The sequence below is a fragment of the Oncorhynchus clarkii genome, chromosome 18, assembly GCF_045791955.1.
Source record: "Oncorhynchus clarkii lewisi isolate Uvic-CL-2024 chromosome 18, UVic_Ocla_1.0, whole genome shotgun sequence".
Lineage (NCBI taxonomy): Eukaryota > Metazoa > Chordata > Actinopteri > Salmoniformes > Salmonidae > Oncorhynchus > Oncorhynchus clarkii.
The window spans coordinates 6,508,352-6,529,355 of record NC_092164.1 but is presented as its reverse complement, the minus strand read 5'-3'; the positions used below and the strand labels follow the sequence as shown (position 1 = coordinate 6,529,355).

General features: G+C 42.3%; 2 protein-coding genes across 2 annotated transcripts in view; both read right to left on the bottom strand.

Moving 5' to 3' along the window:
- The window catches only part of LOC139372967 (OX-2 membrane glycoprotein-like), a 30,375-nt gene that overhangs the window by 1,458 nt on the left and 7,913 nt on the right, over positions 1 to 21,004 (bottom strand). The window lies entirely within an intron of this gene.
- LOC139373894 (OX-2 membrane glycoprotein-like) lies at positions 39 to 11,892 on the bottom strand. The gene is made up of 6 exons (XM_071114990.1): positions 11,845 to 11,892; positions 8,322 to 8,670; positions 7,802 to 8,107; positions 7,680 to 7,715; positions 7,542 to 7,582; positions 39 to 191 (listed from the first exon to the last, which is right to left on the bottom strand). Exons 1-6 carry the CDS (start codon positions 11,890 to 11,892, stop codon positions 39 to 41), a joined length of 933 nt encoding a protein of 310 aa, XP_070971091.1.

The following is a 21,004-nucleotide window of genomic DNA, read 5'->3' as shown; positions in this document are numbered from 1 at the left end:
CAGATCCTCTCAAGCTCTGACAGGTTGGATGCAGAGCTTCACTGCACAGCTATTTCCAGGTCTCTCCAGAGAATTTCGACCTGGTTCAAGTCTGGGCTGTAGGTGGCCAGAATCTCCATTGAGTCGTCTTTGAACAGCCTCTGCCAGTTGACATTGGGTCCAAATGGGTGCATGTGTGATGAGAACTCGATCTGTTGGAATAAATTGATACAAGCGCGTATTTTAAAGGGCGCTCCATAAGCCACGCCCCCAGTGGGCAGAGTTAGCACGTTGGACTGGGACACGTTTTAATACAATATAAAAAGCCTCTAATTTTACAATGGGTCCGCCATGGCTCTGTTTAGCCTAATTATGCAAATATATTTGAGATCAGTGTATTTATTTGACTTAATAAGCTAAATATATTTCAGTAGTAAACAACGAAACAATAACGAGGCCCAGACAATTCATAATAGAACATACCAGAAAGCTTATAATCCAAATGATTGTGATCATCAGGCACCAGTGTTTGGAATACATTGACGTCATTATCACGCAGACCTTTGACAATGGTCTGTTTTGTCAACGACCTCAATTTATTCCAAAAACTGGGGTTAACCAAATGATGCCAATAATAATGATGCCAATAAGAGAATGGAGACTTTTAATTTGAAAACGTGCAGGAGACCTCTTTCCGGTTTCCATTACTTGTTTTATACTGTGTAATGCTTGTTCGGGTAGCACTCTTCACAGGCCGTTTGGTGAACGCTTTCTTTGTTGGTGAGATGAAACTGCCAACATTCTGAAAGGTATTATTGTACATCAGAATTGCAACAGGACTTGTACAAGCCTAAAATGTTTGTCCGTAATCGTAACCGTAACATGTTCACAGATGAAAGTTCACGTTTATGTTTCATGTATGGCTATTCTTACAATCCTAACACTTTAGAATGGATTTTCTTACGATCCTTACGATACGCACGTTCAACGTTTTGGAAGATATCTGGCTCCATAGATGTATGACACATTGTATAACAAGCGATGTCACAACGTACATTACAACATTGTTTAAACATTTATTTATAAAAGTAGAAAACAAAAACACACAACAAAGTACATTCCAACATTGTGTATCTTACAGCATTTGATTTTAAAAAAAGTAAAGAATTAAGAAAACCACCCACACCATGAAAGTACCTAACATTTGATTTATAAAACCCCCAGTAAAGAATAAAAACCACAAACAAGTCTAGTTTGGATTCATCATGTGTCATCATTAACAAACTACAAAACATATTGACATATTTAGATATACAATAACCAGCAGGCCTATGTGTGTCAGCCATTCAGTCCACTATTCAGTACCCACAATGCCTATGGATGGAAACAGTCTTTGAACCACACAGATGTGTTTGAGACAGTATAGTAGTCACTCAAGTTCTCATTTAAAAAAAAAGTTAAAACAGTCAAGTATTGACAAGTATTGACATAGACATCAGAGACTGTAACGTTCTTTGCTTCACGGAAACGTGGCTTACTGGAGAGACGCTATCCGAAGCGGTGCAGCCAACAGGTTTCTCCACGCATCGCGCAGACAGGAAAAAACATATTTCTGGTAAAAAGAGGGGCGGGGGCGTATGCCTTATGACTAACGTGACATGGTGTGATGAAAGAAACATACAGGAACTCAAATCCTTCTGTTCACCTGATTTAGAATTCCTCACAATCAAATGTAGACCGCATTATCTACCAAGAGAATTCTCTTCGATTATAATCACATCCGTATATATCCCCCCCCAAGCAGACACATCGTTGGCTCTGAATGAACTTTATTTGACTCTTTGCAAACTGGAAACCATTTATCCGGAGGCTGCATTCATTGTAGCTGGGGATTTTAACAAGGCTAATCTGAAAACAAGACTCCCCAAATTTTATCAGCATATCGATTGCGCAACCAGGGGTGGAAAGACCTTGGATCATTGTTACTCTAACTTCCGCGACGCATATAAGGCCCTGCCCCGCCCCCCTTTCGGGAAAAGCTGACCACGACTCCATTCTGTTGATCCCTGCCTACAGACAGAAACTAAAACAAGAGGCTCCCACGCTGAGGTCTGTCCAAGCTGAGGTCTGTCCAACGCTGGTCCGACCAAGCTGACTCCACACTCCAAGACTGCTTCCATCACGTGGACTGGGACATGTTTCGTATTGCGTCAGACAACAACATTGACGAATACGCTGATTCGGTGTGCGAGTTCATTAGAACGTGCGTTGAAGATGTCGTTCCCATAGCAACGATTAAAACATTCCCTAACCAGAAACCGTGGATTGATGGCAGCATTCGTGTGAAACTGAAAGCGCGAACCACTGCTTTTAATCAGGGCAGGGTGTCTGGTAACATGACCGAATACAAACAGTGCAGCTATTCCCTCCGCAAGGCTATCAAACAAGCTAAGCGTCAGTACAGAGACAAAGTAGAATCTCAATTCAACGGCTCAGACACAAGAGGCATGTGGCAGGGTCTACAGTCAATCACGGACTACAGGAAGAAATCCAGCCCAGTCACGGACCAGGATGTCCTGCTCCCAGGCAGACTAAATAACTTTTTTGCCCGCTTTGAGGACAATACAGTGCCACTGACACGGCCTGCAACGAAAACTTGCGGTCTCTCCTTCACTGCAGCCGAGGTGAGTAAGACATTTAAACGTGTTAACCCTCGCAAGGCTGCAGGCCCAGACGGCATCCCCAGCCGCGCCCTCAGAGCATGCGCAGACCAGCTGGCCGGTGTGTTTACGGACATATTCAATCAATCCCTATACCAGTCTGCTGTTCCCACATGCTTCAAGAGGGCCACCATTGTTCCTGTTCCCAAGAAAGCTAAGGTAACTGAGCTAAACGACTACCGCCCCGTAGCACTCACTTCCGTCATCATGAAGTGCTTTGAGAGACTAGTCAAGGACCATATCACCTCCACCCTACCTGACACCCTAGACCCACTCCAATTTGCTTACCGCCCAAATAGGTCCACAGACGATGCAATCTCAACCACACTGCACACTGCCCTAACCCATCTGGACAAGAGGAATACCTATGTGAGAATGCTGTTCATTGACTACAGCTCGGCATTCAACACCATAGTACCCTCCAAGCTCGTCATCAAGCTCGAGACCCTGGGTCTCGACCCCGCCCTGTGCAACTGGGTACTGGACTTCCTGACGGGCCGCCCCCAGGTGGTGAGGGTAGGCAACAACATCTCCTCCCCGCTGATCCTCAACACTGGGGCCCCACAAGGGTGCGTTCTGAGCCCTCTCCTGTACTCCCTGTTCACCCACGACTGCATGGCCACGCACGCCTCCAACTCAATCATCAAGTTTGCGGACGACACAACAGTGGTAGGCTTGATTACCAACAACGACGAGACGGCCTACAGGGAGGAGGTGAGGGCCCTCGGAGTGTGGTGTCAGGAAAATAACCTCACACTCAACGTCAACAAAACTAAGGAGATGATTGTGGACTTCAGGAAACAGCAGAGGGAACACCCCCCTATCCACATCGATGGAACAGTAGTGGAGAGGGTAGCAAGTTTTAAGTTCCTCGGCATACACATCACAGACAAACTGAATTGGTCCACTCACACAGACAGCATTGTGAAGAAGGCGCAGCAGCGCCTCTTCAACCTCAGGAGGCTGAAGAAATTCGGCTTGTCACCAAAAGCACTCACAAACTTCTACAGATGCACAATCGAGAGCATCCTGGCGGGCTGTATCACCGCCTGGTACGGCAACTGCTCCGCCCTCAACCGTAAGGCTCTCCAGAGGGTAGTGAGGTCTGCACAACGCATCACCGGGGGCAAACTACCTGCCCTCCAGGACACCTACACCACCCGATGTCACAGGAAGGCCATAAAGATCATCAAGGACATCAACCACCCGAGCCACTGCCTGCTCACCCCGCTATCATCCAGAAGGCGAGGTCAGTACAGGTGCATCAAAGCTGGGACCGAGAGACTGAAAAACAGCTTCTATCTCAAGGCTATCAGACTGTTAAACAGCCACCACTAACATTGAGTGGCTGCTGCCAACACACTGACACTGACTCAACTCCAGCCACTTTAATAATGGGAATTGATGGGAAATTATGTAAATATATCACTAGCCACTTTAAACAATGCTACCTTATATAATGTTACTTACCCTACATTATTCATCTCATATGCATACGTATATACTGTACTCTATATCATCGACTGTATCCTTATGTAATACATGTATCACTAGCCACTTTAACTATGCCACTTTGTTTACATACTCATCTCATATGTATATACTGTACTCGATACCATCTACTGTATCTGCCTATGCTGCTCTGTACCATCACTCATTCATATATCCTTATGTACATATTCTTTATCCCCTCACACTGTGTACAAGACAGTAGTTTTGGAATTGTTAGTTAGATTACTTGTTGGTTATTACTGCATTGTCGGAACTAGAAGCACAAGCATTTCGCTACACTCGCATTAACATCTGCTAACCATGTGTATGTGACAAATAAAATTTGATTTGATTTTGATTTGAGCTATGGTCTAAAACAAACATAACTGACCAGTGTTTGAAATACAGTACCATTAAAGTGATCATCACACTTTCATTTACTCCATTTTAGAATAGTTCCTGAGACTAATATAGTGTATAAGAGGTCATACAAGAAGTTTTATAGTGAGTCATATGTTGATGAGGTAAATTATATTTGCTGGTCTTTGATGTGTAATGAGGAGCAACCAGACACTGCACTTGACAAATTTATGAAATTGCTTATTCCAGTTACTAATTAGCATGCACCCATTAAGAAAATGACTGTAAAAACTGTTAAATCCCTGTGGATTGCTGAGGAATTAAAAAAATTGTATGGGTGAGAGGGATGAGGCAAAAGGTATGGCAATTAATCTGGCAGCCCAACTGATTGGCAAACGTATTTCAAATTAAGAAATCATGACTAAATGAAATAAAACTATACTATGAAACAAAAATAAATTATATAAAGAATCCTAGTAAAAGGCTTTGCAGCACCTTAAATTAAATATTGGGAAAAAAGGCAAACTCAGCTCCATCATTCATTGAATCGGATGGCTCATTCATCCCAAAACCAACTGATATTGCCAACTACTTTAATGACTTTTTCATTGGCAAGATAAGCAAACGTATGTGTGACAGGCCAGCAGCAAACACTGACACTACACATCCAAGTATATCTGACCACATTATGAAAGACAAGAATAGTACTTTTGAATTCCGTAAAGTCAGTTTGGAAGAGGTGAAAAAATGATTGTTGTCTATCAACGATGACAAGTCACCAGGGTCTGACAACCTGGATGGAAAATTACTGAGGATATTAGCCGATGATAATGCCACATCTTCAATTTAAGCCTATTAGAAAGTGTGTGCCCTCAGGCCTGGAGGGAAGCTAAAGTCATTTCGCTACACAAGAATAGTAAAGCTCCCTTTACTGGCTCAAATAGCCAACCAATCAGCCTGTTATCAACCCTTAGTAAACTTCTAGAAAAACGGTATTTGACCAGATAGAGTGTAAATTCATAGTAAACAAATTGACAACAGACTTTCAGCACACTTATAGGGAAGGGCACTCAACAAGCACAGCACTGACACAAATGACTGATTGGCTGAGAGAAATTGATGATAAAATTATTGTGGTGGCTGTCTTGTTAGATTTCAGCAAAGCTTTTGACATTATCGGTCAGTCTGCTGCTGGAAAAACATATGTATTATGGCTTTACACCTCCTGTTATAATGTGGATAAAGAGTTACTTGTCTAACAGAACACAGAGGGTGTTCTTTAATGGAAACATAATCCAGGTAGAATCAGGAATTCCCCAGGGTAGCTGTTTGAGTAAAGCCAGTGTGTCTATGTATGTGGATGACTCAACACAACACACTCAACACTCAACTGCTAGGAGTTACCCTGGATTGTAAACTGTCATGGTCCAAACATATTGATACAACAGTAGCTAAGATGGGGAGAAGTCTGTCCATAATAAAGCACTGCTCTGCCTTCTTAACATCACTATCAACAAGGCAGGTCCTACAGGCCCTAGTTTCTAACTTCATAACAACACTATCAACAAGGCAGGTCCTACAGACCCTAGTTTTTTACCTTCTTAACAACACTATCAACAAGGCAGGTCCTACAGGCCATAGTTTCTACCTTCATAACAACACTACCAACAAGGCAGGTCCTACAGGCCCTAGTTTTTTACCTTCTTAACAACACTATCAACAAGGCAGGTCCTACAGGCCATAGTTTCTACCTTCATAACAACACTATCAACAAGGCAGGTCCTACAGGCCCTAGTTTCTACCTTCATAACAACACTATCAACAAGGCAGGTCCTACAGGCCCTAGTTTCTACCTTCATAACAACACTATCAACAAGGCAGGTCCTACAGGCCCTAGTTTCTACCTTCATAACAACACTATCAACAAGGCAGGTCCTACAGGCCCTAGTTTCTACCTTCTTAACAACACTATCAACAAGGCAGGTCCTACAGGCCCTAGTTTCTACCTTCTTAACAACACTATCAACAAGGCAGGTCCTACAGGCCCTAGTTTCTACCTTCTTAACAACACTATCAACAAGGCAGGTCCTACAGGCCCTAGTTTCTACCTTCATAACAACAGTATCAACAAGGCAGGTCCTACAGGCCCTAGTTTCTACCTTCATAACAACAGTATCAACAAGGCAGGTCCTACAGGCCCTAGTTTCTACCTTCATAACAACACTATCAACAATGCAGGTCCTACAGGCGCTAGTTTTGTCGCACCTAGACTACTGTTCAGTAGTGTGGCCAGGTGCCACAATTGTAGTTGGCTCAGAACAGGGCAGCACGGCTGGCCCTTAAAAGTACACGGAGAGCTGACATTAATGATATGCATGTCAATCTCTCATGGATCAAAGTAGAGGAGAGATTGACTTCATTAATGTAAGTACTGTAATATGTTTGGACCCAGGAAGATTAGCAGCTAATGGGGATCCCTAATAAATACAAAATACAAATAACATACTGGAACAACAATGCAACAAATGCAACTCATTTGCATGTATGCAGTCACCATGACTACCACTCTACCAGGATGATCCAATAAGGTTGTACTAACACATTTAGAATGTACTGGAGATTGTTGTGGTCCTGAAAGACATTAACATCAATGATACTGATCAGAGTCAGATCATGTTGTAGTAGTGTACTGATATAACTGCTTTGTGGGTATTTACAGTTACATATTCTCCAGGGAGGACATTTGATACTGAAAAGCAATTCAATGTTTTCTAATCTATTACCTGCAGTAAGTACAAACACTGTTTACTTGTTTCAGGGTCATCATTTTGAGTGTTGATGGTTCTTCTTGTTCTCTGTCATTGGCTGTGGGATTTGGGCTAAAGATTGTCAAACTTACAAAAACAATGTCAAAGTAATACTGTATTTTCTCTGTCATCTGAACAGTAAAACTGACCTTCTTGTTGTATTTCTCAGTTTGCACCACAGTACCACAGCAATGAAACACAGTGAACCCATCACTGCACCAATCCCTGTTGGGTAACATGTGAAAGATGACAAGATGAGAATGGTACAATTCACAGATAAGAGTGTCAGAGATTAGTTGTGGTCATTAGATTAGTGACTTACCTCTGATCCTGTCACCATCAGTGACCTCAGGTACACCTAGCACAGAACATACAGAGACAGTACTTCAGAATGACACCAGCATGTTGATTGTTACTGTAGGCATGTACAGAACCATTTCATACCAGGAAATGAAGCTTGTGTTCTAGCTGGAATAACCATGGATACGTTCTTGGTGACACCTCCAGAGAACAGTGACACCATACAGCCAACCCTGGTGTCTTTGTCAGGTAGACTGAATGCTGCCAGCGTAGAAGTTATGGTGACCGTGACAGTTCCATTGAGATGGGTGACATTGGCCATTGTGGAATTTTCTAGAATTTCTGTGTCTTCCCAGGTTACTGTAGGAACAGGCCGTCCAGTAGCAGAACAGGACAGAGTGGTGTGACTGTTGTTGGTTTGTGTGATGAGGAGTGAGGGTCCATACAGCTCTGTAGAACAACAGACACAGTTCACAGTGAGACCACAATGATTCCATTGAAATTATTTACTAAATGAATCCATTTACATGATTTACTAAATGATTCCATTTTGATAAATGGTTTCAAGACATTGGATGTATGATCTGATAAAATGGCTGCTTGAAGTTCTGAAGAAGTTGTTCTGGGTCAGTCATTTACAGTTCATTATGTTGTCAGATTTTACCATTGACTTTGAGACAGGTCGTTCCACTGATAGCTCCCTCTGGAAAGGTGTTAAACAGACACTTGTAGCAGGACTCGTCTCCTCTTGACACTCCTCTGATGACGATAGAGCAGTTCTGCAGTCCCTCGTCTTCAAACTCCACTTTCCCCTTAAAACGTACGTTGACATCAGGACCTCGTTTGCTGTAAGTGGCCACATTTTCCTTCGGCCCTGGTGTCTCTTTCTGCCAGGTGACTTGCCGCACGTCTTTCGGTGTCATGAGCTCACAGGTTAAGACTGCATCTTCTCCCAGGGTTGCTGTGACAACCTTCTGTGTTTTCACTAATTGAGAGAGCCCTGCATGAAGACAGTTACACACTACTTAAAACTAGTACTACAACACACACACACACACACACTCAGTTGGTAGATTATGGTGCGTTGTGGGCTTGATTCCAGCTGGGACCATATTATAAAAAAATGTTTTGCATTAGGACTATTGGTATATGGAATTATGAGACTTAATGAGTCTGTGTCTATACTGCATTATTAACCTATCATAGTGCATTATGAGTACATGTATAATGCTGTATAATGCATCATGCATATGGGATTCATAGAAAGTGTTAGCCAATACGCAGTATATATACACACACAACATATTGTGGTGTAGTACTCAGAATGGTCAGAAGGGGAAGTACATTACTAGTCTAAAATCTAGTCTAGGTATCGTATTTATTTAATCTTTATTTAACTTGGCAAGTCAGTTAAGATCAAATTCTTATTTACAATGACGGCCTACCCCAGGCAAACCTGGACGAAGCTGGGCCAATTGTGCACCGCCCTATGGGACTCACAATCACGGTCGATCACTGAGATGCAGTGCCTTAGACCGCTGCACCACTCAGGAGCCCAAAGGAAGTCTTGCATGAAGGGGATTTTAACCCGACCGTAGCATGGGTTCTTGTTTTGACAATATGTGGAAAAAGTGGAGTCTGAATACTTTCTGGATTCCCTGTATACATAATGTAGTGTAGTACTCAGAATGGTCAGCAGGGGGAGGACAGAACTAGTCTATAATCTAGTCTAGGTACAGTAGGAGGAAGTTATGAATGAAGTGGCTTTTAAACTGACAGCAGTATGGGTTAGTAACTGACTGCAGTATGGCTAAGTAAATGACAGCAGTATGGGTTAGTAAATGACAGCAGTATGGGTTAGTAACTGACTGCAGTATGGGTTAGTAACTGACTGCAGTATGGGTTAGTAACTGACTGCAGTATGGGTTAGTAACTGACTGCAGTATGGGTTAGTAACTGACTGCAGTATGGGTTAGTAACTGACTGCAGTATGGGTTAGTAACTGACAGCAGTATGGGTTAGTAACTGACAGCAGTATGGGTTAGTAACTGACAGCAGTATGGGTTAGTTTTTGACTGCAGTATGGGTTAGTAACTGGCAGCAGTATGGGTTAGTAACTGACAGCAGTATGGGTTAGTAACTGGCAGCAGTATGGCTTAGTAACTGGCAGCAGTATGGGTTAGTAACTGACAGCAGTATGGGTTAGTAACTGACAGCAGTATAGGTTAGTAACTGACAGCAGTATGGATTAGTAACTGACAGCAGTATGGGTTAGTAACTGACTGCAGTATGGGTTAGTAACTGACAGCAGTATGGATTAGTAACTGACAGCAGTATGGGTTAGTAACTGACTGCAGTATGGGTTAGTAACTGACTGCAGTATGGGTTAGTAACTGACAGCAGTATGGGTTAGTAACTGACTGCAGTATGGGTTAGTAACTGACTGCAGTATGGGTTAGTAACTGACAGCAGTATGGGTCCATGTGTTGAATTATTAAAGTAACAAAGTACAGAATGTGTGGACATCAGTGAATATAAGGAACTATGGCTATAGATCAATCCTCTTTGTTCACTGATTAAATCATACTAAACCAAACTAACCCTGATTCCAATGACCATCCTTCCCATGCTAGATTATTTTTATTTTTATTTAACTAGGCAAGTCAGTTATGAACAAATTCTTATTTACAATGACAGGCCTATTGTAAAGCCCCCCCTCCTGGCCAAACCCTCCCCTAATCCGGATGACGCTGGGTCAATTGTATGCCACCTATGAGACTCCAGATCATGGCCAGTTGTGGATACAGAGACGTAGTTTAAAGATCGGCAGGAGTGGCTAGATGTTCTTTACCATTCGGCCATCAGATTTGCCACCAATGCTCCTTATAGGACAAATCACTGCACTCTATACTCCTCTATAAACTGGTCATCTCTGTATACCCGTCGCAAGACCCAGTGGTTGATTCTTCTTTATAAAACCCTCTTAGACCTCACTCCCCCCTATCTGAGATATCTACTGCAGCCCTCATCCTCCACATACAACACCCCTTCTGCCAGTTACGTTCTGTTAAAGATCTCCAAAGCACACACATCCCTGGGTCGCTCGTCTTTTCAGTTTGCTGCAGCTAGCGACTGGAATGAGCTGCAACAAACACTCAAACTGGACAGTTTTATCTCCATCTCTTCATTCAAAGACTCAATCATGGACACTTTTATTGACAGTTGTGGCTGCTTCGAGTGATGTATTGTTGTCTCTACCTTCAAGCCTTTGTGCTGTTGTCTGTGCCCAATAATGCGTGTACCATGTTGTCATGTGGTGTTGCTGCCGTCTCTTCGTTCTGGTAGCCTCCACCATTTCTCATTCGTTGGTTTAGTTATTATTTCCGGTGTTCCTGCATTTGCGGGTGAACTCTGTTGCGCCTCAATTGGGGAATCGCTGTGGTTGAAATGTAACTAATGATCCAGTATTAAGCCCCAGTATTTTATTAGCTAGGTGGCTTGTACACAATTGTTACCGATGATACTGTATATACCTACTCGTACTACAGAAGCATGCATTGTATTTTGTCAAGTTCTCTCTGTGTTAATCCTTTTCCCCAAATATAGCAGGTAACTTGTGTCTATGTCGATGTTGTTGAGTTCATCTTGCCTAGTTAAATAAAGAGAAAATAAATTAGAACATTTCAAATATATACTTTGACCTATTTCAGGTAACCCCAAGATGCTTGATTCACTACACCTGCTTTTGAATAACTTTCCAGTCGTTTTTGCTTTACATTCCGACTTTTGAACGTCTGTTTATTGGACATATATATTAGTGTCTAATAAAAAATAGAAACTTATGTAAAGCATCTCATCTGTGTTAAGGTTAAAGTGTGTGTGTGTGTGTGTGTATATATATATATATATATATATATATATATATATATATATATAAATGTGTGTAGTGTAGGTCTTCTTGATGTCCACTAGGTGTCAGCACAGCTTCAATAATGTCACACCAGGTTCACAACATGTTTTTCATGTGTAACAAATCAAATTGTATTTGTCACATGCGCCGAATACTACATGTGTAGACCTTACAGTGAAATGCTGAAATGAAGCCCTTAAATTAACCAACAATTTAGTTGTAAGAAAAATGTGTTAAGTAAAAAAATAATAAATAAAAGTAACAAATAATTAAAGATAAGCAGTAAAATAAAAATAGCATGGGGTACCGGTGTTCCTTTATACATGGGGTATCGGTGTTCCTTTATACATGGGGTACCGGTGTTCCTTTATACATGGGGTACCGGTGTTCCTTTATACATGGGGTACCGGTGTTCCTTTATACATGGGGTACCGGTGTTCCTTTATACATGGGGTACCGGTGTTCCTTTATACATGGGGTACCGGTGTTCCTTTATACATGGGGTACCGGTGTTCCTTTATACATGGGGTACCGGTGTTCCTTTATACATGGGGTACCGGTGTTCCTTTATACATGGGGTACCGGTGTTCCTTTATACATGGGGTACCGGTGTTCCTTTATACATGGGGTACCGGTGTTCCTTTATACATGGGGTACCGGTGTTCCCTTATACATGGGGTACCGGTGTTCCTTTATACATGGGGTACCGGTGTTCCCTTATACATGGGGTACCGGTGTTCCTTTATACATGGGGTACCGGTGTTCCTTTATACATGGGGTACCGGTGTTCCTTTATACATGGGGTACCGGTGTTCCTTTATACATGGGGTACCGGTGTTCCTTTATACATGGGGTACCGGTGTTCCTTTATACATGGGGTACCGGTGTTCCTTTATACATGGGGTACCCGTGTTCCTTTATACATGGGGTACCCGTGTTCCTTTATACATGGGGTACCCGTGTTCCTTTATACATGGGGTACCCGTGTTCCTTTATACATGGGGTACCGGTGTTCCTTTATACATGGGGTACCGGTGTTCCTTTATACATGGGGTACCGGTGTTCCTTTCAAGTCCAGTGGTGTAAATTACTTAACAAAAATGTATTTAAACTACTCCACTACATTCTGTTTATATCTGTTTGTTTTTTTGTATCTGTACTTTTACTCTTTCCGTTTCTTTACAATATTCAATTTTACTTTGCCACATTTTTAAATAAATTAATATATTTTTTACTCCATACAGTTTCCCTGGCACCCAAAAGTACTTTATGCATTTGAATGCTAAGCCGGACAGGAAAATGGTCCAATTCACACACTTATCAAGAGAACATCCCTACTGCCTCTGATCTAGCGGACTCACTAAACACATGCTTCGTTTGTAAATTATGTCTGAGTGTTCCCATGGCTATTTCATAATTAAAAATACAAGAGAATTGTGCTGTCTGGTTTGCTTAATATATGGAAGGTCAAATAATTTATACTTTTACCACTGACACTTAAGTATCTTTTAGCAATGAGGTTTACTTAGTATTTTACTGGTTCACTTTCACTTGAGACATTTTCTATTAACATATCTTTACTTTTACTCAAGTATGACAGTTGGGTACTTTTTCCACCACTGTTCAAGAAGTTTAGCACCCAATACCCAACATTCACTTGGTGGCTTGAAGTAGGAGTGCTGAACTAGGATCTGTTTAGCATTTGTGAGTAGAATGAATAACATTACTTTGACGGGGGGGTGGGGGGGTACTGATTCCAGTTCAGCATTCTTAGCCTGAGACATTTCATAAATGCGTACAGAGGAGCACTTTTCTACGATCAGCTTTGCCTAGATCATTCTGAATCAGTTGTCTCTGGAATAACATTATATGGACAGCGGACAGCGGTGCGTTTGTTTGTAGATCAGCACTCCTTCTCAACACCAGTTGCTGTACCCTAACATTTTATTATCCAATTTCCCTTGCTGTCTATGTCCTTCCGGAACCCCACCTCAACATTGTTCTGTCAAGGCAACAAAAGCAAGTTGGCATGCTCTTGAAATTAATTTAACTCACAACCTCTCCTTTGGGAATTCACCACCAGATCTACTACTACAACTATTTTAAAACTATCTTAACATGTGGCTTTCTTCAGGGGGACCAAGACTAGGAACACCTTTGAATGGTCTACAAAGAATGGCCCCAGGTAAAAGTTGGCTTTTGCAGAGTATGTTTGTATTGTTACTCCACAGCATAGTGTGCTATCACGACTCTATTAAAATGACATTTGAAACAAGGTGTCACTTCATTCTTGCTTTTTGATGGGAACTAGCCCCTTTTCCCCTATATACCTCTGGTTTGCTCTTTCAGACCCACAAAGGCAACAAGAAAGAAGTTGCTACATTAACTGTTTCTCTGGGATTTGAACTAGGGGGTACATACCTCAAGTTAGCTCTTTCATGACAACAAAAGGCAACATCAAAAATGGCTCTCTAAAAAATGCTCTTCTTTTGATGACTACAAACAGAGATTATGAATCTTCAAAACCTACACTATAGGATGGATGTGTTTAGCAACGGGGGACGAAATTCGAAAGAGGCGTATTTCCAATTACCAACAAATAGACCCTAGAAATGTTATTCTAAAATCTTAATATTGGAACTTTGTCCCTTCATTTGCCTACTACTGCCTATAAGCTATCATAACACGTGGGTTTTTTCTTGGGGACAAGGTATCGGAATGCTTTTGAATGGTCTACAAAGCATGCCCCCAGGTCAAAGTTGGCTTTCGCAGACAAGGATAATATATTGTTACTCCACGACATAGTATGTTATCACAACTCTATTAAAAGGACATTCTATACAAGGTGTCACTTCAGTCCTTCTATTTGATGGGAACTACCCCCTACCCCCCAACAAACCTCAAGTTAGCTCTTTCATGCCAACAAAAGGCAGCATCAAAAATGTCTCTCTAATAAAATTCTCTCCTCAGATTTGAACTCTCGAATACCATAACCACTACTCTACCGGAGAGACCGACCTCTTGTACCATTTCACAGAGTCCTTTTCTTTTTCACATGCTATAACCTAACAACCTTATTCTAAAATCGATTACGTTAATATTTCCCTCAATCTACACACAATACCCTATGATCACAAAGTGAATATTGGGTTTATACATTTTAGCAAATGATTTACAAATTAAAAAACAGAAATACCTTATTTACATAATGATTCTTCCCCTTTGCAATGAGTTTCAAATTGAGCTCAGGTGCATCCTGTTTCCATTGATCATCCTAGAGCTGTTTCTACAACTTCATTGGAGTACAGCTATGGTAAATTCAATTGATTTGACATGATTTGGAAAGGCCTGTCTATATAAGGTCCCACAGTTGACAGTGCATGTCAGAGCAAAAACCAAGCCAAATCAAATCAAACTCGACCCGCAACCCTTCTGGTGGTGGCAGCACCAGAAATGGTTGAAGAGGCCAAGGCAGTCATTAAATACAAACACCAAGAAGCACACATGTTTCACTATGACACCACGTTTGACCTGGGCAATTTTTATGTTTCGCCCCTTGTTTTCCGTCACCAGAAGGGTTGCGGGTCGAGTCTCCATATGGGTGACAAATCCGGGGAGAATGTCACCCATCATATGTGTTGTGCCACCAACTCGTCCTGGTCCATGTCAGTAATGTCCCTTGCGCGACGATTTGTGTTCTTCACTTGTGCCACGTTGCGAGGTTGGTACTCTGGCATGAATTATGTATTTGGGGGTGGTGGTGGGTTATTGGTCATGTCAGTATACTTTTCCAGGTGTTTCAGTCTTTCGCCTGGACATTTCATCTGTAATTGAGGGAGCCAATCAGATGAAATCCCTTGCTCGCTGCTGTTGGCTGTTGCCGTGGGGCGGTGGGGGACAGCGGAAACCAAAGTAGTGAACTAGCACAGTATGAGGCTGATGCAGCAACTCATACTCCCTTTTTTTTGGGAGCTCTGGTGCTTCCTTCCCTGCATACTATCGCACCCCAGGTCCCTTGATCAAGGGACCTGGGGTAGTGTAGGGGCAATCTGGGAGACGGAGGGGGGTTGCTCATTGGCTATACTTCCCTTCCTCCACACGTCGTAGAGTTGACAATGATAGCTGAGGGTGTTAGACCTTTCCAGTTCAATGACCAGCACAGAAAATAATCATTTTCTTGATGGTAGCACGCTGGTCTATTCAAAATTGCAAAACCTTTCCCTGCACAATGGCAAAATGGCCACAATTGAAATGTAAATAATTCAACAATTTAAATTTCTCTCCACCGTCAAGAGGGGGGAGGGCACAACAACGCTTTGCCAGCGAGGTGGGCAGCCCCCAAACCAAATATTGGTTAGGGCCCCCAAAAGCCATGTTAAGATTCAAATGAACAACATAACATGGACAGAGGGGGACCTGGGACTTCATCCACAAATCATCTCACAGTAATTGCTGATCTAGGATGTGTCTATAATCTTATTCTTGTTGTAAACTGCAAAACGGATCCGAGAGGGACACTCCTACTCTGAGACACTTGATACGTAAGGCCCCAGGTTAGATTGAATGTTAACACTTGGCCCCTGGGGTTGAGTGGGGTCATGTGGGTATCAAACTTCATGCTAATTAATTTATCTGGAGTAGGAGTGATGAGTTATTGCTGATGTGGACGAGGCAGAGGCTCAAGTGTTTCCACTGTACAAGATATCTGTGGAATGGTTACAGACAATTTACAGGTGAGAGGTCAAAAGTATATTATATGCAAATAACAGGATTGGGTTGTGTAGCTGACAGTAGTGGCTCGCTCAATCTTTATATATATCCCTCCTTTTGTCCTCCCTAGAAGTAATCACTGATTAGAAATGACTAGACAGGTTAAAGCCATGTAGTGGAGCCCTTGGTTTCACCTGCCCATTCCTGTCCATGCAATGATTACTTCAAGGAGGGAGGAAGGAGTTGCTCAGTAATTTGTATCAAACATTTCAGTTCTCCCAAAGTGCCCCCTTTCAATTCTCTGCATGAACAGGAAATATGGTGGAAACTCCTTTTGGGCCATGCATACGGCAATCTAATGCTTTTACATTTATGGGGAATAGTGAATCATATTATGTACGCCCTTCAGGGGAAGGGAGTGTTTGATGTCATTACACTAAATTGAAATATTGATCATCATAAGTGATTTCTTACAGACATCCCACCAAATGATGTTAAATATATTTCAAAAGGACAAATTAAGAAAGACTACAAATGAAATGCATCACCCACATATGAAACATATTCAATGTCTACATGAACAAATATAGCAATGTGCAGAATACATTAGCAATTTCAATTGTCATTGATTGTCTTTTCCCCTCATCCCAAATCACATGTCATGTCTACATCAAGTAGCACCTTTCCATCTAACTGCACCGTAGGTCAGCCCACATGGGACAAGTGAGAGGGAAATTGTTTTTCACACGCTAGATCAAACAATGAAAGTTCAGCAGGATGTCATCCAGAATGTGGAAATTGAAGGCCCTTTGCAAGGGGTCAAAGGTCACAATAGGGCAGAATGGAAAGTATCACCAACAAGCAGAGACTGGATGTATTATTACTGTATTTGTATACTGTTCTGCATATACACAGAAAGAATCTGGTTAATTGTTCACCCGTTAGTTGGAATTTCTCTACCCCACACTGTCAGATCGTCAAGTTGTAGGTCATGAATGTATTTGACAGGACAGTTGTGGTTAGCTAATGGCCAACTTTCACCAAAATTGAGAAATGTGTTGTTCTTGTGTATATGTAAGACTTAAAGCATAATAAATGCAAAAAGTAACTAAATGTTTTCTGGTAGGGTCTACTACATCATAGGCCCTGTCCAGGGGAATCATAGGCCCTGTCCGGGGGAATCATAGGCCCTGTCCAGGGGAATCATAGGCCCTGTTCGGGGCAATCATAGGCCCTGTCCAGGGGAATCATAGGCCCTGTCCGGGGGAATCATAGGCCCTGTCCGGGGGAATCATAGGCCCTGTCCGGGGGAATCATAGGCCCTGTCCGAGGGAATCATAGGCCCTGTCCGGGGGAATCATAGGCCCTGTCCGGGGGAATCATAGGCCCTGTCCGGGGGAATCATAGGCCCTGTCCGGGGGAATCATAGGCCCTGTCCGGGGGAATCATAGGCCCTGTCCGGGGGATCATAGGCCCTGTCCGGGGGATCATAGGCCCTGTCCGGGGGAATCATAGGCCCTGTCCGGGGGGGATCATAGGCCCTGTCCGGGGGAATCATAGGCCCTGTCCGGGGGGATCATAGGCCCTGTCCGGGGGAATCATAGGCCCTGTCCGGGGGAATCATTGGACATGGCTACAGTGTCTCCCTTACGCCTCGTATCTCAGCCTCCAGTATTTATGCTGCAAAAGTTTGTGTCAGAGGGCTAGGGTCAATCTGTTATATCTGGAGTATTTCTCCTGTCTCATGCACCCTCTAATTCTCTCTCCCTCTCCCTCCCCTCCCAGAGGACCTGAGCCCTGGAACCATGCCTCAGGACTTCCTGGCCTGATGACAACAACCTCTCCCTCAATGTGAACAAGACAAAGGGGCTGATCATGGACTTTAGGAAAAGGAGGGCCGAACAGGCCCCCATTAACATCGACAGGGCTGAAGTGGAGTGAGTCGAGAGTTCCAAGTTCCTTGGTGTCCACATCACCAACAAACTATCATGGTCGAAACACACCAACACAGTTGTGAAGAGGGCACGACAAAACATTTCCCCCTCAGGAGACTGACAATATTTAGCATGGATCCCCAGATCCTCAAAAAGTTCTACAGCTGCACCATCGAGAGCATCCTGAGAGGTTGTATAACCGCCTGGTACGGCAACTGCTGGGCATCTGGCCATAAGGCGCTACAGAGGGTAGTGCGTACGGCCCAGTACATCACTGGGGCAAAGCTTCCTGACATCAAGGACCTATATATTAAGCGTTGTCACAGGAAGGGCCAAAAAATAGTCAAAGAGCCCCCACCCCCCAGTGTTTTTACACTGCTGCTACTCACTGTTAATTATAAATGCAAAGTCACTTTACAAATGACCTCAACTAACCTGTACCCCCGCACATTGACTCGGTACCGGTACCCCATTTATAGAGCCTTGTTATTGTTATGTAATTGTCTTGTGTTACTTATGGATTTATTACATTTTTTGACTTTAGTTTACTTAGGAAACAATTTCTTAACTCTATTTCTTGACCGGCATTGTTGGTTTTTGGCTTGTAAGTAAGACCTTCACGGTAAGGTCCACAGCTGTTGTATTCGGCGCATGTGACAAATAAAATTTGATTTGGCTTGGTTTTTGCCCTGGCATGCACTGTCAACTGTGGGACCTTATATAAACAAGTGTGTGCCTTTCCAAATCATGTCAAATCAATTGAATTTACCATAGCTGTACTCCAATGAAGTTGTAGAAACAGCTCTAGGATGATCAATGGAAACAGGATGCACCTGAGCTCAATTTGAAACTCATTGCAAAGGGGAAGAATCATTATGTAAATAAGGTATTTCTGTTTTTTAATTTGTAAATAATTTGCTAAAATGTATAAACCCAATATTCACTTTGTGATCATAGGGTATTGTGTGTAGATTGAGGGAAAATATTAACGTAATCGATTTTAGAATAAGGTTGTTAGGTTATAGCATGTGAAAAAAAAAAGGACTCTGTGAAATAGTACAAGAGGTCGGTCTCTCCGGTAGAGTAGTGGTTATGGTATTTGAGAGTTCAAATCTGAGGAGAGAATTTTATTAGAGAGCCATTTTTGATGCTGCCTTTTGTTGGCATGAAAGAGCTAACTTGAGGTTTGTTGGGGGGTAGGGGGTAGTTCCCATCAAATAGAAGGACTGAAGTGACACCTTGTATAGAATGTCCTTTTAATAGAGTTGTGATAACATACTATGTTGTGGAGTAACAATATATTATCCTTGTCTGCGAAAGCCAACTTTGACCTGGGGGCATGCTTTGTAGACCATTCAAAAGCATTCCGATACCTTGTCCCCAAGAAAAAACCCACGTGTTATGATAGCTTATAGACAGTAGTAGGCAAATGAAGGGACAAAATTCCAATATTAAGATTTTGGAATAACATTTCTAGGGTCTATTTGTTGGTAATTGGAAATACGCCTCTTTCGAATTTCATCCCCCATTGCTAAACACATCCATCCTATAGTGTAGGTTTTGAAGATTCATAATCTCTGTTTGTAGTCATCAAAAGAAGAGCATTTTTTTAGAGAGCCATTTTTGATGTTGCCTTTTGTTGTCATGAAAGAGCTAACTTGAAGTATGTACCCCCTAGTTCAAATCCCAGAGAAACAGTTAATGTAGCAACTTCTTTCTTGTTGCCTTTGTGGGTCTGAAAGAGCAAACCAGAGGTATATAGGGGAAAAGGGGCTAGTTCCCATCAAAAAGCAAGAATGAAGTGACACCTTGTTTCAAATGTCATTTTAATAGAGTCGTGATAGCACACTATGCTGTGGAGTAACAATACAAACATACTCTGCAAAAGCCAACTTTTACCTGGGGCCATTCTTTGTAGACCATTCAAAGGTGTTCCTAGTCTTGGTCCCCCTGAAGAAAGCCACATGTTAAGATAGTTTAAAAATAGTTGTAGTAGTAGATCTGGTGGTGAATTCCCAAAGGAGAGGTTGTGAGTTAAATTCATTTCAAGAGCATGCCAACTTGCTTTTGTTGCCTTGACAGAACAATGTTGAGGTGGGGTTCCGGAAGGACATAGACAGCAAGGGAAATTGGATAATAAAATGTTAGGGTACAGCAACTGGTGTTGAGAAGGAGTGCTGATCTACAAACAAACCCACCGCTGTCCATATAATGTTATTCCAGAGACAACTGATTCAGAATGATCTAGGCAAAGCTGATCGTAGAAAAGTGCTCCTCTGTACGCATTTCTGAAAATGTCTCAGGCTAAGAATGCTGAACTGGAATCAGTACCCCCCCACCCCCCCGTCAAAGTAATGTTATTCATTCTACTCACAAATGCTAAACAGATCCTAGTTCAGCACTCCTACTTCAAGCCACCAAGTGAATGTTGGGTATTGGGTGCTAAACTTCTTGAACAGTGGTGGAAAAAGTACCCAATTGTCATACTTGAGTAAAAGTAAAGATATGTTAATAGAAAATGTCTCAAGTGAAAGTGAACCAGTAAAATACTAAGTAAACCTCATTGATAAAAGATACTTAAGTGTCAGTGGTAAAAGTATAAATGATTTGACCTTCCATATATTAAGCAAACCAGACAGCACAATTCTCTTGTATTTTTAATTATGAAATAGCCATGGGAACACTCAGACATAATTTACAAACGAAGCATGTGTTTAGTGAGTCCGCTAGATCAGAGGCAGTAGGGATGTTCTCTTGATAAGTGTGTGAATTGGACCATTTTCCTGTCCGGCT